The 17,519-nt window shown below is 36.4% G+C and overlaps 1 protein-coding gene and 1 pseudogene across 2 annotated transcripts in view; both read right to left on the bottom strand.

Moving 5' to 3' along the window:
- NEMF (nuclear export mediator factor) overlaps positions 1 to 17,519 on the bottom strand; it is a 65,998-nt gene that overhangs the window by 34,253 nt on the left and 14,226 nt on the right. For both annotated transcript variants that reach the window (XM_075531170.1, XM_075531171.1), the window contains 11 exons: positions 14,958 to 15,025; positions 12,984 to 13,070; positions 11,758 to 11,831; positions 7,469 to 7,539; positions 7,314 to 7,389; positions 5,986 to 6,048; positions 3,819 to 3,896; positions 3,518 to 3,726; positions 3,109 to 3,300; positions 2,801 to 2,864; positions 1,722 to 1,810 (listed from right to left, as the gene is read on the bottom strand). In XM_075531170.1, coding sequence (XP_075387285.1) covers positions 1,722 to 1,810; positions 2,801 to 2,864; positions 3,109 to 3,300; positions 3,518 to 3,726; positions 3,819 to 3,896; positions 5,986 to 6,048; positions 7,314 to 7,389; positions 7,469 to 7,539; positions 11,758 to 11,831; positions 12,984 to 13,070; positions 14,958 to 15,025 — 1,071 coding nt within the window. The remainder of the gene's footprint in view (positions 1 to 1,721; positions 1,811 to 2,800; positions 2,865 to 3,108; positions 3,301 to 3,517; positions 3,727 to 3,818; positions 3,897 to 5,985; positions 6,049 to 7,313; positions 7,390 to 7,468; positions 7,540 to 11,757; positions 11,832 to 12,983; positions 13,071 to 14,957; positions 15,026 to 17,519) is intronic.
- On the bottom strand, positions 14,188 to 14,301 carry LOC142427106 (small nucleolar RNA SNORA5; annotated as a pseudogene).

The following is a 17,519-nucleotide window of genomic DNA, read 5'->3' as shown; positions in this document are numbered from 1 at the left end:
AAAAGAGATAAAGACACTGATATTGTGGGTTACACACAAAATGTCCCAGATAGGTAGTCTTACAAGTCCACTCCCCCACCCACAGAAAGCTTCAACATTTTAGTGCCCTAAATGAAGATATGACCAGAGAACCATCAGACATTAATGAAGTATCTAACATGATGACACAGCATGACACTAAATGCAGAGTAGCAACTTGGAGAAAAGAGAGATGCAAGAAGAGAATTCTAAAAAAAGTCAATACATCTTAACTATTCTCGGAGCTGAGAAGCACTAGGAAGTTATAAAATTGAACACAAAATTAAAGGGGAGCTCTTAAAATTAACAATAGGTAGAAATAAGAAATTTTGTGCAAAGGTTAAAAGATAAATTTGAGACAATCTCTAGAATGTAGGACAGAGTTAAAAATAGATAATACAAGAAAATTATGGGGACCAGTCCAGGAGGTCCCATATTAAGGGAATAGGACTTTCAGAAAGGAAAAAAAATATCTCAAGAAAATTTTTCTGAATTGTAAGTTTCCAAATGAAAATATACTACAAAATATCCAACATATTAAACATTCTCATCAATCCACATTATGAACTTTCAGAAAATTAGAAGGGGAAAGAGAGGGGAAATTAAAATAAGAAGAAAGGCAAAAACACCCCAGAAGTTTCAAAGAAAATTCCAAAAATCAAAATTGGAACAAACTTCTCGAGATCAATTCTGAAAAGTATGACAATGGAACAATCCTCCAGAGGTCTGAGAAACACATTTCAATCCTCTATTTAGACAAAGGAGTATAAGACAAAAGCACCACATATACTCGTGTATAAGCCGAGTTTTTCAACACATATTTAAAGCCGTTTTTGTGCTCAAGTTAGGTGCCTCAGCTGATATTCAGGTTGGAGTATATACGGTAATTCTATATATAGTATTACATATAAAAACAAATTACACATAAAGATCTCAAAAATTTGTTATTCAAAGCCAATAAAAAGACAATTACTATCATCACAGAAGACAAAAGCTGAGTAGAAAATTGAAACATAGAATATACTGCATGACTCAGCTATGACTAGAAGTTTAGTATTCGTGAGGAAGTAAATGCTGAACACTGAGTCGGACAAGAGCATAACTATCCTGGGACGGCAGTAGACAGAGGAATCTTGGTTACTAGTTGAGCTGTTAACTGCAAGGTCAGCAGTTAGAAAGCACCAGCTGCTCTCAGGGAGAGACCAGGCTTTTCTATTCCTGTGGAGAGTTACAATCTCAAAAACTCAGAGGCAGTTCTAATCTGTCCAATAGGGTTACTAGGAGTCGGCATTGACTTGATGGCAGTACATTTCAGTGAGGGCAGTATGTTTATTTAATGGCACACAGGAAGAAAGTCCAAAACAGAAAGACCAAGCAGTAGAAATAAACCGAATATATACGTGCATAAGCCTAGTTTTTCCAACACATGTTTTATGCAGTTGTGGTAAAATTAGGTGCCTTGACTGATATTCGGGTTGGCTTATACTTGAGTATATACGGTACTGTGAATGGGACGTGAAAAATCTAAACAACCAACTAGAGGAGTTTCCTTGGGAAAGCAGGCAACAGGATTTGGAGTGAAGAATTCCAGAACTACTAGTTTTTATGACAAGCTGTGTAGAAATGTTTGATTTTCTAAACTATGTGCATGTATAGATATTTTGATAAAAGAAAAAGAAGTTTAAAAAAGGTAGAACACTTACCAATACACTTTTCTTGCTTTCTGAATAGAAGTAACCGTTTGGACTTCTTTTAGGGTTTGCTTTGTTTTCTTTTCTGCTGATTTGAATGCCTATTTTAAAATAATTTTTGTTAGAAATATATTTAAATAACACCAACATAAATGATAAGGTCAACATTTTGGAAACATGACAAGAAAGGCCTCTCTGAGAAAGTCTCATTTGAATAGCTATGTGAATGATGAGAGGAACTAAACTATGGAAATTCCCCTGGGAAGAGGAGCCAAAGGAGAAAGAGCTGCAAGAGGGCAGCAAGCAGCATTGTTCTGAAGCTGATACACACTCAAGTACAGCTAGAACGGTGCTGAGATCAAAGAGCAGATGATGAGATTACAGAGAAACAGATCAAGGTAAGACCTTGTAGGAAAAGGCTCTGACCTTTACTAGGATGGGAAACAACTGGAAGATTTCGAGGACAGGAGTAAAATGACATCACCTTGTGATCTAGAATGATCTTATAGCTGCTGTGTGGAGTATAAACTATATGAGAAGAGGTCTTGAGACAGACCTAGTAAGAGGCTATTGTGATAGTCCAAGTGAACACATGGATGATGATGGAAAGCTGGATCATTAGAAATAACATTCTGAATATATTTTAAAGAAAGAGTCTAAAGAATTTGTGATTAGATACTGTTTATGAGAGAACACAACAGAATAAAAAAGGTGACATTTACTGAGAATGGAGCATTGGTTGTTTTGTCAGGTAAGGGTTGGGCAGCAAATTGCAAGGTCGGCAGTTCAGAGTTACCAGCCACTCCATGGGAGTAAGATGAGGCTGTCTGCTCCTATAAAGATGGACAGCCTCAGAAACCCTATATAGGGTCACTGTGAGTTGGAATCACTGGATGGCAGTGGGTTTGTTTTTTGTTTCTGGTATTCACTGAGAAGGAAAGACCGGAGAAGGTGGTTTAAAGAAGAAAAAGAAACTGGAACTAAGTTTGAAAGAATTTCTGAATTAGACAATCAATTTAGATTGAAGATATAACTTAGGCCAGGAAATTAAACCAGGGAAAATTAATTTTCATTCTGAGAAACCTAAGTACCTTCTCAGCAGCTTCAACAGTCTTCTGTGTTTTCTTGGCAGCATATCTCTTATGATCATAATACCTTGAAAAACATATTTCTTTTAAATTTTAAGAAATATTTAGTATGCATGAATGTTCTGCTATTTCAAATTATATCCTTAAGTCACAATACATTTTATCTGTTTTTGTATGACACAGGTAACGCACAAAAACTACATACAAAACAGTACTGCAACTAAGAAGTACATACAGGCGAAATATAAATTCTTCGTAACACACCATATTACCTTAACACTTTACCTAGAATTTGTACTGGAATGGCTTACTTTTTGGCATTGGCGTGTGCTGACAGGCTGAGGTCAACATCAACAAGCAAGGGCCTGTTTTTCTGAGGCTTCTGCAACTGCTTATTCCTTTGCTTTTGCCTTTTTCCCTTTAGCAGTTCCGTGTCATTCTTCTCAGCACCGATGCCATCATCAATATCATTATCTTCCTCCTCTGACAACAAGTATGGATTTCTATTAAAAATATTCAACAGTATTTCACTAGAGTCAATGACAATTTTTATTTTCAATTTTTTTTCCTAAATGAAAGCAAACATGATTTACAATAAATTATTTTAATGTAAATTTCTTTCCATTAGCTTCAAAAGCTTGAAAATCAGGGAAAACAAATTTAAATGAATACAGCCAACAATTAAGTAGTAGGACAACGGAAAGCGAGAGTCAAACTGACCTCAGCAGCATCGTCACGTGATTTGTCTGGAGTTTCAGTTCTTTGATCGCACTTGCAACAGGGTCTCCTTGAGCTTGAGCTTCTTTCACAATCAAGCCGATCTCTGTCCAGTCTATCTGGTTGGCCAAAGCACTTCGGACGACCTGAATGGCTCGGTCAACAATTGGCAGGTTCATCTCTATCAGTTCTCCTTTAAGTTTATCTATTTCCTTAAGAAATAAAAAACACATTACAATAGCGCTATTAAACTTCCTATTTTATCAGTTTTTGAAAAAGTATCTGAAAAATCTAAACATAATACCTGAGCCTGCTGAAGAGCTTCTAACCGGTTTTCATGATCTTTTCGGACGTTATCTAATTTCTTCAATGCTTGTTTTTCCTTTATTGACAAAAGACAATTAAAAAATTAGGCTCCGACTTCCAATACCTCTATTTTACCTTCTGAAACAACTACCTCCAACTCTGTCCCTCAATACTATCATCCAACGAGCACAAGCTCTCCATATGCCACCACATACGCTTATCCTGACTATTCAAGGGTTGGATTCTCCAAAGCTACCTCATGTCCACCCACTTTACCACTGCCTATGTGAGGATTTTGATTTACTGGTCATTTTGTATATACGACAGGCATCCCTAACGTCTTTGCATTAGTCAAATAGATAGAATTCAAGACATTTATTTCGTCTTGGCATGTATGTAAAGATGGGGTGGGTAGTGCTCCTGGAATGCATGCATTAGCCACAATAGAATCTTTTTATTTTACTATTTTTTAAAATTTTCTCAGCATTATTTCAGGTGTTTTACAGACTATCCTTCTTCCTAAATAACACAAAAGCTTATGGTAATTATTGACCTGTATTTAATCACACATAATTTACACTATTAATCTGGTGGTACATTTGCTAAAACTAATACCAGCATCACCTATCACTGAGCCGAGGAAGGCTGGATGAAATTACTATGAACTATTTAGAATGGTGACTGCAAAAGAACCAACAATGATACCAAAATAACCCACATATATTTTCCCCCTCACATATATTCTGATGTGCATAAAAACATGGGACTCAAATACTAGTTATGTATTTTTTACTACTAATATTACGTGTTGATTAGTTTTTAAAAATAGGTTAGCCAGACAGTGCAAGATATGACAAAGTAATAATTTACAAATTATTCCCCCAACTATCATGATCCCAATTCTACCTTGCAAACCTGGTTAGACCAGAGGATGCACAGCCGTACAGTTGGGATCTGGAAACACAGAGAATCTAGGACAGATGAAACCCTCAGGACCAGCAGTGAGAGTGGCTATACATGGAGGGAAGGAGGGGTAGAAAGGGGGAACCAATCTCGGGGATCTACAAATAACCTCCTTTCTGGGGGATGGGCAACAGGAAAGTGAGTGAAGGGAGATGCCGGGCAGTTTAAGATAATAATTTTTAAATCATTAAGAGTTCATGAGGGAGGGGGGAGCTGGGAGGAGGGGGAGGATAAAAAAGGAAAATGAGCTGATTCCAGTAGCCCAAGCGGAAGGCGAATTTGAGAATGATGAGGGCAAAAAATGTATAAGGATGCTTTTACTCAATTGATGTATGTATGGATTATGATAAGAATTGTATAAGCCCCAATAAAATTATTTTAAAAAATAACTTAAAAAATTATCTAGGGTTCATGAGGAAGGGGGAGCAGGGAGGGAGGGAAAAAATGAGGAGCTGATGCCAGGGGCTTAAGTAGAGAGCAAATGTTTTGAGAATGATGAGGGCAATGAATGCACAAATGTGCTTTACACAATCGATGTATGGATTGTGATAAGAGTTGTATGAGTCCCTAATAAAAGGATTTTTTTAAATAGACTAGTGAGAGGAAATAACTCCCCAGAAATAACACCTTAATTTTTAACTTTTCCAACACAGATTTTTAAGAATTATACTACGATGGTTTTTGAAAAAAAATCCTTTTAAATCAAGAATGGCTACTCTCATCTCTAAAAATGTTCCACAGCAAATGTTCTAATGCACAGCTAAATGTAAAATGTAAACACAGTTTAACTTCGCTTAATTATAAATACATTATTTGTATCGAAAGAAAAAAAAAACTACCTCCCACCCTCTTCTGGCTTATTTAAATCTCCCCAAAACAGAACTATTTAGGCACACAGGTTGTAGTATTTTGAAAAGTTTTATAAATCATAAACCCACTGCCATCAGGTTAACGTCAGCTCATAGTACCCTTAAGTGTATGCATCAGTAACAGATCTCATTTCCCACTGTCTTTTGCTTTTCTCTTATCAGAGAATAACTGATACACTGACAGACCGAATAAAGATATACTTTCAACCATGAGTTCCCACTCCTTCCCCAACCCCCTGGATATTCACTCAAATATTTGTACATTCCTACATGAAAGCATAACCAACTTATTAAACCACATAAATGATAATTAGTTTAATATAAATGTTTTACCTGCTGTAAAGCTTTTAAGTCTATCTTCTGGCCTTCTATCTTGGAATAAAATTCATCTACAGCCTTATTAAAACAAAACATATCAAATAAAAAACACAAACATAACTAACTAAAAGAAACAGTCGCTACTACAATTTTTAAACTCAGAATTTTATGTCTTGTGTCATATCACTAATTAAAAGAACCTGAAAATATCCATTAAATGTATAGACAACTATACTGTTATCGAGAATGAAAAATAAAGAGGGAGGGAGGGGGAAAAAAAGGAACTTACACCAAGGGCTCAAGTAGAAAATGTTTTAGAAATGACAATGGCAACATATGTACAAATATGCTTGATACAACAGATGTATGGAATGTTATGAGAGCTTTAAGAGCCCCCTATAAAATGAATAACAAAACAAGAATGAAAAAAGAAATCACTAAGTTTAAAATCTTTGGCTCTATCTTGGAACAAAGTGACAGCAAATCAGTTTCCAACTGCTAGATCTGTATTACTTTCATCTTTCTTTCTTTTTTTTTTTGACAACAAAGCCTGTTTTATTGCTCGGGGTGGAAGCAGCAGAGATGGGGCCTGGGGACAGCGGTGGCAAAAGCCCTTGCCTAGGTGTCCCTGGGTTCTGGGCCTCGGCACCTGGACCTGCTGGCCATTGGCTTGTAGGCTGGGCCCTCACTGAAGTCAAGCGCCGTCAATCCTGGGAGCCGGGTCCCTCCTCCTCCTCACAGTGGGGGGAGGCCTTTAGGAGGTCTACTTGGCAGAGGCTACGCCCTTCTTTCTGGGGGCCTTCAGCAGTGCCAGCTTCTTGGGCAGACTGCTGTTGGCCTTCATCATGACGTCATGTTGCATCTTTTTCCGGATGCCAACCTCCAGGTCCTTCTTGAGCTTCCGCTGCTGCACCACGCGCGCCTTCTTGGGGGCGATGACCCGGTCGCCCTTCCTCGGGCCCGGATCCGCTCCGAGGCAGCTGCCGACGCCGCTGCCTTGCTCTTGGCCGACTTCTGCCACTTTCATCTTTCATTCCCACTTATGGTGACTATAAATTTTTTTATTCATATCCCTTGTTTTTAAATTTTTTGTGTTTTTTGCTTTCTTTTAATTAAAAGATCATTTTATTGGGGGCTCATAGTTCTTATAACAATCCATATATCAATTATATCAAGCATATTTATACATATGTCGCCATCATTATTTTCTAAACATTTACTTTCTACTGAGCACTAGTGATGGTAAATTTAAGCAAAAACATTTTTAATTTTTCAATCAAAGCCAATTTATATTAATTTTTAAAACTTAAAATATAATGAACTAGTCAAAGAAGAAAACCCACCTTGTCAAATGATTCAAATTCTATATATGGACATTGTGAATGCTGAGAAAATAGGAAAGGATGAAATTCCTCGTACCTGTAAAACATATTTATTATATTATATTCAATAACACAACAAGGATTCAAATCAAATTGATCCATGCTTGCATCCTTACGTAAGTATGTCTTCTGCTGGTTTATCTATCTCCAGGCTTGGTTTTATTTCTCTCTTCTGAATGATATAGCCCTATAAAAATCCAACATTAATATTTATTTTTATATTTAATTAACAAAGATTTACTTTCCACTACTGATATAAATTTTATTAGCTCAATTTATGAAATTATTCTAGGAAAAGGTCAGTTGTATCTACTGATTGTATCCCTTCCTTTTCATGATTTTTCTAAAGACTTGGCGAGTTGTGGGAACTAAAAAGGCCTTTATATATATATCAGACCTAGGACACTACTTGCAAATGGTAAGTGATTGTCAAGTTATCTCTCTGAAGGCATCAGCCATCCAGAGCAAGCAGACCTGATTGTTCATAGGTGGGGCTCACTCCCTGTTAAGGACAGTGGATTGCTTTCCCTGAAGGGCTCAGAATAAATCAAACCACCAATTCAAGGTCAATCAAGGTCAGGGCGCCATCATGAATCTAGGATCCTCCCATCTTGTCACATGTGTACCCTTAATGGCTTAATCACTCCTCTTCCTATAGAGTGTACACCCCTAGATTGTCTCCCTCCCTTTGCTGTATTGCCTATGGTACAACCCATTCCTGTGATGCAGGTCACCTATAATCAGGGGGCTTGCATGCCCCCAAAAGATATATAACCCATCGTTAGAAATAAATCGCTCTCCTCCTTCCGCACCTACACGTGAACCATCAAGAAAGGCTGAGGTGAGCATGCTACCATGAAATGTGTCTAACTTGTTTATTTTACTCTCTCTCCTATCTCTCTTATTCTCTATGACTTTACTATCATCTTTATATATTATAGCTGTACAATTGCACCTACCAGACCCGTGATTATTTGTTAGGAGCTGGCTCCCCTGACAGTGAGTAATGTTACAAAATACCAGCTTATTTAGAGAGAAGGGGAAAAAAGGAATAAAGAAAATGAAATCTGGTGATTTGATAAAGTAGCAGTATTAAATATGTGCTTTTGCTTTTTCTCTATTTTTTTTAACAATTTATTAGGGGCTCATACAACTCTTATCACAGTTCATACATATTCTCTATTTTTATATGATCTGCAAAAAATATATTTTTCTTTTTATATCAATGTGGGGATCAGTTTCCTTTCTTTTTAAATTGTTTTACAAATGAAATTGTTAAAAAGCCAAAAGCATTTTTACTTTAATTAGCAAAAATGTAAATCTTCAACAAAATCTTTCATTTTGTTGAAAGAAATTTTAATTCACTTTTAAAACTGAGCATATTAGGACTAAATTTAGCTATAATTAATCAGAACCTCTGCCCCCCAATTATAATGTTGTATACCAAAGTAAGATATGAGGTAATTTAGAGAACATTTACCTATTAAAACTCAAAATAATCACTGCCATCGAGTCAACAGTGACTCATAGCAACCCAACGGGACAGAAACTATCCACAGGTTTCGGAGTCTATAAATCCTTTTGGGAGCAGAAAGCCTCACATGCCTTACCAAGGAACAGATGGTGGGTTTGAATTGCTGACCTTGTAGTTAGCAGCCCATAGTGTACCTACCACACCAGCAGGGCTCCTTTGTTTACACTTTAGAGGAATATAAATCACTAAAGCTTTGAAAAGTGTCCGCAAATTAAAATGTGCTTCTCTACTTAAAAGTAACCCAAGAATTATTTTTAAATTCCTCAATTTTGCTGTAGCAAAATTATCTTGTCACAGTACTTTTTATAAAATATAAACTTAAGACTCACTCTCACTCACTCACTCTCTCATTAACTCACTCTCTTACTCACTCACTCTCTCACCCACTCACTCATTCTCTCACTCTCACTCACTAACTCACTCACTCTCACTAACTCACTCACTCTCACTAACTCACTCTCACTAACTACTCTCACTAACTCACTCACTCAACTCTTACTCTCACTCACTCACTCTCACTCATTAACTCTCATCCACTCTCTCACCCACTCACTCTCACTCACTCACTCTCACTCACTCACTCTCACTCACCCACTCTCTCACTCACTCACTCATTCTCTCACTAACTCTAACTCACTCACTCACTAAAAATATATATATATAAACTTAAAAATTGAAATAGAAGAATTTGTATCATGTCTTCAGTCTGAAATTGAATAAGCATGCTGCCAAGATGCATTGATAACTATTGCTGATTGGAAGGCAAAAATTGTAAACAAAGAGGAAAGAATAGTTAGAAAATACGGTCCTGGTGACAGAAAGAAGCTAGAGGCCAAGATAGAATTTTAGAGGACCAACAATTTCTTCATCACAAATACCTTTTTATAAAATCATTTTATTGGGGGCTCATACAACTCTTATCACAATCCATACATCCATCCATCGTGTCAAACACATTTGTGCATTTGTTGCCATCATCATATTCAAAACATCTTTCTACTTGAGCCCTTGGTATCAGCTTTCATTTTTTTCCTTCCCTCCCTCCCCTCCCCTCTCTCTCCCATAAACCCTTGATAATGTAGAAATTATTTTTTTCATGTATTACACTGATTGATGTCTCCCTTCCCCCACTTTTCTGTTGTCCATCCCCCAGGAGGGGGTTATAGGTAGATCGCAAATACCTTTTTTTTAATAACACAAAAAGCGATTACACACATGGACATCTCCAGATGAAATACACAGAAATAAAATTGACTACATCTGTGGGAAGGGAGGATGGAGATGCTAAATATCAGCAGCTAAAAACAGGCTAGGGGTCGACTGTGGAACAGACCATCAATTACCCTTATAAGTTCAGGATGAAATTGACGAAAATATAAACAAGTCCACAAGAGTCAAAATATCAACTTGGGTATATACCACACAAAATTTTGAGAACATCTCAAGTACAGATGCCAAGAATCATTGGTACCAAAGGAAGAAGTCCAACCTACACTGAAAGAATTAGCCAAAAATAAGGCTCCAAGAATTGATGGAATAACAACTGAATTGTTTCAACAAGCAGATGAAGCACTCATTTGTTTATGCCAGAAAATTTGGAAGACAACTACTTAGCCAAGCAACCGGAAGTGATCCATATTTGTATCCATTCCAAAGGAAGGTGACCCAACAGAACACAAATGATGTAACAACATCATTGATAGCACATGCAAGTGAAATTTTGCTGAAGATCATCTAACATCAGCTGCAGCACCACATTGACAGGAAGCTGCCTGAAGTTCAGGCTGGATTCAGAAAAGGACATGGAGCAAGAGATATCATTGCTGATGTCAGATGGATTTTGGCTAAAATCAGAGAATACCAGAAAGATGTTTACTTGTGTTTTACTAATTATGCCAAATCATTCGACTGTGTGTATAACAAATTATGGATAACCTCAAGAAGAATGGGAATTCCTGGGCCCTTCATTGTGCTCATGTGGAACTTGCACATGGGCCAAGTGTCAGTTGTATAAATGGTGAAGGGAATGCTGCACAGTTTAAAATCAAGAAAGGTGTGTGTCAGACTTGTGTCCTCTCACCACAGTTACTGAATCTGTATGCTGAACAAATCATCAGAGCAGCTGGATGACATCAAGAATGTGGCATCAGGACTGAAGGGAGGCTTATTAACAACCTTAGCTATGTATTAGGTAAATCTGCTGGATAAAACATCTTTAAAGTGTTGAAAAGCAAGGATATTACATACTAAAGTATGCCTGACCCAAGCCATAGTATTTTCAATTGCCTCATAGGCATGTGAAAACTGGCTATTGAATAAGAAAAAACAAAGAAGAATTGATGTGTTTGAACTACAGTGTTGGTAAACAATATACAAAGTCATGGACTGCCAAAAGCATGAGCAGACCTGCCTTGGAAGAAGTACAGCAAGAAGGCTCCTTAGAGTGAAGTATAAGGAGCATACTGGCTAGACTTCATCTCATATACTTTGGACAAGGTATCCAGAGAAACCAATCCCTAGAGAAGGACATAACATGCTTAGTAAAATGGAAGGGCAGCAAAAAGGGGACGGCCTCTGACAAGATGGATCAAGAGAGTGTTGGCCACAATGAACTCAAACATCAGAATTTGAAGGTGGCACTGGACTGGGCAGCTTTATTCTGTTGTATATAGTGTTGCTATGAGTTGGAACTGACTCAATGGTACTTAACTACAACAACAATTTTTAAAATGATAAACTAATGGAAATAAAAAACACTATTATAATCATGTAATAGATTTTAATATTCTAAATTACAGTAACCTTTTAAAGGAATATTTAAATTCTGGAGGTCTAAATACACTGAACCATAATAAATATAAGTGGTGCTACCTTGCCACTGAAGTTGAATGTTGTTTGCATATAGTCTTCTGCTTTCTTTAGACAAACAAGTACTTTTTCAATATCTAATGGAAAAATAAAGGAATATTAATCAAGAAATCAACTAGGTACTTTTAACCAACTAGGTAGAGAATCAGAAGTACTTATGAAATAAGTTTTAACGAAAATCAGTCATTTCATGTTTGTTATCAGCATACGTAAATAGGGATATAATTTGGCTAGACTTTTGTCCCAATAGCTTTTATTGGATCATCTTTCTTTCTGTGACATAAAAGGCACCATGGTTCTGTATCAAATCCTTATATATAAGTGGACCAGTTCCTGGATTCTTTATTCTATTCATTTTCTAAAATAACACTATTTTAATTAGTGCAGCTTCATAGTGCATTTTAATCTGTGAGCAAATTATTTCCCATCACTACTATTATTTTTCAGAGTTTTTGTGAAAATTTTCACATTTTGTTTATATATAAAAATAATTTTATTAAACAAACAAAACAGTATATGTTGGCATTTTCATTAGGGCTGCATTGAATTAGTATAGCATATAATCTAAAACATTGGCTTTTATTTATGTAACAGACATTTATGGATCAATTTTTTAAAAAACGTTTTATTAGGGGCTCATACAACTCTTATCACAATCCACACATACATCAATTATGTAAAGCACATCTGTAAATTCATTGTCCTCATCATTTTCAAAGCATTCGCTCTCCACTTAAGCCCTTGGGCATCAATTTTTTAAAGATTAGAACTATCTGCCTACTCAATACATTTCCAGAAATAAATTTTATAGTTGGTTTGGTTTTATATTTTATTTAGCTATTTTTAATCATTTCATTGGGGGCTCTTGCTCTTATAACATTCCATATATCAATTGTATCGAGCACATTTGTATATATGTTGCCATCATCATTTTCTAAACATCTACTTTATAGTTGAACCCTTGGTAGCAGCTCTTCTTTTTTTCCTCCCTTCCCCCTTCCCACCCTTGGAACCCCTTGATAAATGATAAATTATTTTAAATCTTACACTGACCGCTGTCTCCCTTCACCCATGTTTCTATTGTTCATCCCCCTCAGGTGGGGGGTGGGTTGTGAGTAGATCATTGTGCTTGGTTCCCCCTTCTTCCCCTTTTCCCCCACTTTTCCACTAGTTTTTTTAAACAGGTTTTTAAAAAATAAAAAGACAAAAATTAAACTGTGCAGACATACCTTTACTTTCAAATTTTTCACCCACTTTGACATTCCCAGAGAATCCATTTTCTATTAGACAGTGCTCAATAAGAGCTGGCCCATAAGCTATAAAAGCAGAGAATAATAAGTTTTCTATAAAAGTTAGCATTCAAAGTATAGCAAATTTATTTATCAATGAAATTTATTTAATAATGAAAGTAACAGTGTATATACTATCCTGAAATGTCATTAGAAATGACAATTCAAGTATATGTAGAAATGTGAAGTTACAATCAACTTGTAGAAGTTAGTGAAAAAATTGTAAGAATTTAATGGAATTAAAGACTATGACCAAAGGATAGATTTATCCCAGGAATACAAGGTTCAACATCCAAATGTCAATGACTATACCCTACTGATAGAAATAAAGGACAAAAGCCACATGACCTTTCAAGTATTACAGAAAAATCATTTGACAGAATTCAACTTTAAGTGAAGTAGAATACAGGATTTCCTCAAACTGATTATATGATACATATAAATTTATATATTTATAAATATATAAATAATATAGATTTTAAAATAATAATACAATCTACAGCTAACATCATACTTAATGGTGAAATACTTTTATTGAATAGTTTTCCTCTAAGATCAGGAATGAGGTAAGAATGTTCATTGTTGTTACTATCATTCAAAATTGTATTGAAGGTTTTAATTAGTGTAACAAAGCAAAAAGAAAAATAAAAGCATTCAGATTCAAAAGGAACAAAGAAGACATTTTTATCCAGAGACAACATGAGTAATACACTAGAAACTTCTAAGAAATTAATAAAACAGCATTTGGCAAGTTTGCATAATTTAAAAAAAAGCCTATACACAAAAACAATTGCATTTCTATACAAAAATGGAATTTAAGGAAAGAATTTCATTCATACTGGCATAAAAAAAGAATAAAATTATTTAGCAATGAATTTGCCAAATGTAGTAATAGATTTATACCTTGGAAACTACAAAAGTATTGCTGGGAAAAATGAAAGGTCTAATAGAATATTTCCTGTGCATGGAATAAAAGATTCAAAATAGCTTAAAAGGTATTTTTTCCCAAATTAATCTACATATAGCACATAATCTCTATCATAATCCTAGCAGGCTTTCTTGTCAAAATAAATAAACTGATCCTAGAGCTGGTAAGAAAATGAAAAGCACCTAAAATAGACAAAACTTTTTTTCTTCTAACTTTTAATGTCTGTAACAAAATGTATCCCTGAGGCTCACCAGAGGAACAGGGCCCATGAGTTACAGTGTCTCTGTAGCAGCCATGGGTGAGGCAGGCACTGAATTTGACACAGCTGCAAGACAAAACTATTTTTAAAGAAAAAAAATGGAGGACTTAAATTACTGGGTTTCAAAAGTTACAGGACTCTTCCATGGTGAGATTTTGACTTAATTCAGATTTACAAATTTTAAGCACACTATATTAAGAGTTGCAAAGTTCAAAAATAACTTGCTGTGCATTCTAATTTCAGAGAGGAAAATTAATTTCCGAATGCTCAGTAATCAAAAGAATATGCTTCCCACTATCTTTTTCATGTTTCCTACACAGTGATGATCTCAAGTATAATAGTTCATCTTTACTCTGGTTAACAATGGGATTGGCAGCCACTGGGATGTACTAAGAGCTGCCCAATAAAAAAAAAGACCCAGTGAAATGGATAATAAACCAAAGGTTCATCTGGAGATATTAGAAATACTGATTTCTTAGACAGCTACAGCTGGTAAAGTGCTAAACAAGACACACTCAGTTTGCTCAATATTGCTTTTAACTAAATCTTTTTTAACAATGCCAAACTTTGACATAATAAACTATTTTTTATCAAAAATAAACTATTATTTAAATAGTCATTTTAAACTCCAAACTTTTCTACAAGAAAAATAAAAAGATTTAAACATATTCCTGAAATCTATATTATCTTGCAAACAAGTCATTTTGCCAAATGTAAAATTACTCACGAAGTAAAGGATTAAGAACTCTCTTCAGTAGCTCTCCCTTAGGTGCAGCAGACAGTATCTCGGCCAGTCTATGAAATTAACACACGTTATGTGTAACAAATATATCTTCATTACACAAACCTTATAGCAATATTCATCATATTTTCATAAGCATCAATTTACCCAAGCCTCACAATACTTTGAAACATAATAAGGGATCATTTTGCCAATGTGAAAAAGAGCACAGTGTTAAATACCATATATACTCCTGAAAAAGCCAAGTTTTAAGCACATTTTTAATGCAGTTTCTGTGGTAAAATTAGGTGCCTCAGCTGGTAATTGGGTCAGCTTATACTTGAGTACATATGGTACTTTAAGGTTAACCAGTTCCTGACATTACTAGAACATGAATCTAGTTTTTAAAAAATTAATATTTTTTCAACAGTGCCATTTTGCTTATCTTTAATTTGTTCATGTGTAAGTCACATGAATGAGGCATTTTACATAATAGAAACAAACCCTTATTAATCAAAAATATGAAAGTGTGAAGCTGTTTCTTTACATTTCTTCTTTGATAATATTTATTTTTTAAATCATATTATTGGAGGCTCTTACAGATCTTATCACAATCCATACACACATCCATTGTGTCCACCACATTTGTACATATGTTGCCATCATCATTTTCAAAACATTTTATTTCTACTTGAGCTCTTGGTATCCACTCATTTCCTCCCCCCCCCCTCCCACACCCTCAATAATATATTTTTGTCCTATCTTACTCCTTCCAATACAGCCCTTGCCTTCCCATACAGTGCTGTGGTTCAATCCCATCAAGTGGGGTTATACAACCAGCAAAGCTCTCCGCTCCACTCTTTCCCGACCCTCGCCCTTCCCATACCCTCTGGGAACTGTTACTCCTTTCAGTGCCTCTGAGGGGTTAGCTATCCTGTCATGTACTGAACGATCTTAGGTAAACAAATGAACATACGCAAGTCTAACATGACCACTGATGTGTATGTGCCACATACAGGTCACAATAGCAAGGGGAGATGGTTGTGTGGTTCATCAATGCCACACTGTACCCTGGATTTACCCTCCATTCCATGAGACTCTACTAAAAGGAACTGTCCAGTTGTCTTGCTGGTAGACTTTGGGTCTCTACTACATCCAGTCCCCTTCATATCAATTTGGATGCGTACTTTTTGACCTTGTGATACCTCTTTCCATTGACACCTCATGATCACACAGGCTAGTTAGGGTTACCCATTTCTGAAGGTGATGTTCTCAATTCTCTATCCCTACTTCTGCAGAGTTCTGTGCCCCTAAATTCACACATCAAAACAATAGTGTAGCATCCTGGAGTGACTCAAATCATTGGTGTTTGGGGATCAAAAAGACATCTGAAGGGGCAAAATCAGGGGTGTAGGGTGAATTGAGTAAGGTGTTCCATGGAATTCTTGAGCCACAGCCCTGGTAATTCTCAAAGAACTAGGGGCATTGTAATGAGGAGAGAGAAAACCCTCAGCACAACTTTCCTGACCCTTTTCTCACCAATGCAGTTTTAAATTTCTTCTTATTTAGCTCCCATGACTGTTCTGTGTCCTTTGGGAAAATGTACCAAGTTTATACCTTTGGAATCCCAAACATAGCCATAATCTTCTGAGCTGACCTATCAGCTTTGAATTTAACTGGCTACAACATACTGAATTATTTGATATGGCTCTTTTCTCCATGAATCATCATTGACTTGATGGCAGTGAGTTTGGTTTTAAAAAGTTTTCTTTTCACATTCTTTCTTATTTTCACCAAATGACCTTCCTTTGCCTGATAATTCTAGGTAAAAGAAGATGCCAGAAGAATACTGAATGATATGATTCAGTTGTGAGTGATTGGTAACAGGGTTCATTGTGATTGCCATCCTTCTGGGATAAAATTAGCTATCTCAGATTCAGGAAGGACAGATCTCACTACCAGCATGAGAAGAGGCCTCCATGAAACCTGAGATTCCTGCACACTGATCCTCCTTGATCAGGAGAAAGCTGCGACACCAAGTGGCAGAAGAGTAGCAACATCAGAACTAGGAACCAGATCATGAGACAAGCAGTGGACTTGCCGGCCCACAGAGCAAATGAAGCTCAATGTTTTGGGGCAGCCAGCCGGCTTGTGGAGTTGGTGCTTGCGGGCACTTAATTGGGGAGCTAGGTTTGCTACCCCACAGATCTGAAGCTGAATGCTTTTGGATTGAGGCTATAGCAGAGTAGCATCCCCTCTGGGTAATTTTGGGAGCCCTACAAAAGCTTTTTACCATTGCCCGAGCAGGACAGAGGGCAGGCCAAGTGGCTAAGGGCCAATGAGACCTGCCTGGGGGAACAGCAGAGAAGACACTGTCCTGACTGAGCAACCATAACCTGAGTATTTCTCACCCGAATTGTAACCTGTTAACTTATCTATTTAAACCCCATAATCATATCATCTGTGAGCTTTGTTAGGCCACTGCAATAAATGATCGAACCCAGCTGAAAAAGTAGAAAGTTGTGGGAGAGGAGACTGGTGTCAGAATAAAATGAAAAGGATAGAGGG

Source organism: Tenrec ecaudatus, chromosome 14 (genome assembly GCF_050624435.1).
Source record: "Tenrec ecaudatus isolate mTenEca1 chromosome 14, mTenEca1.hap1, whole genome shotgun sequence".
In the NCBI taxonomy this organism is placed as follows: Eukaryota; Metazoa; Chordata; class Mammalia; order Afrosoricida; family Tenrecidae; genus Tenrec; species Tenrec ecaudatus.
Note: the sequence above shows the minus strand (reverse complement) of the source record. Positions and strands in the feature narration are given on the sequence as shown.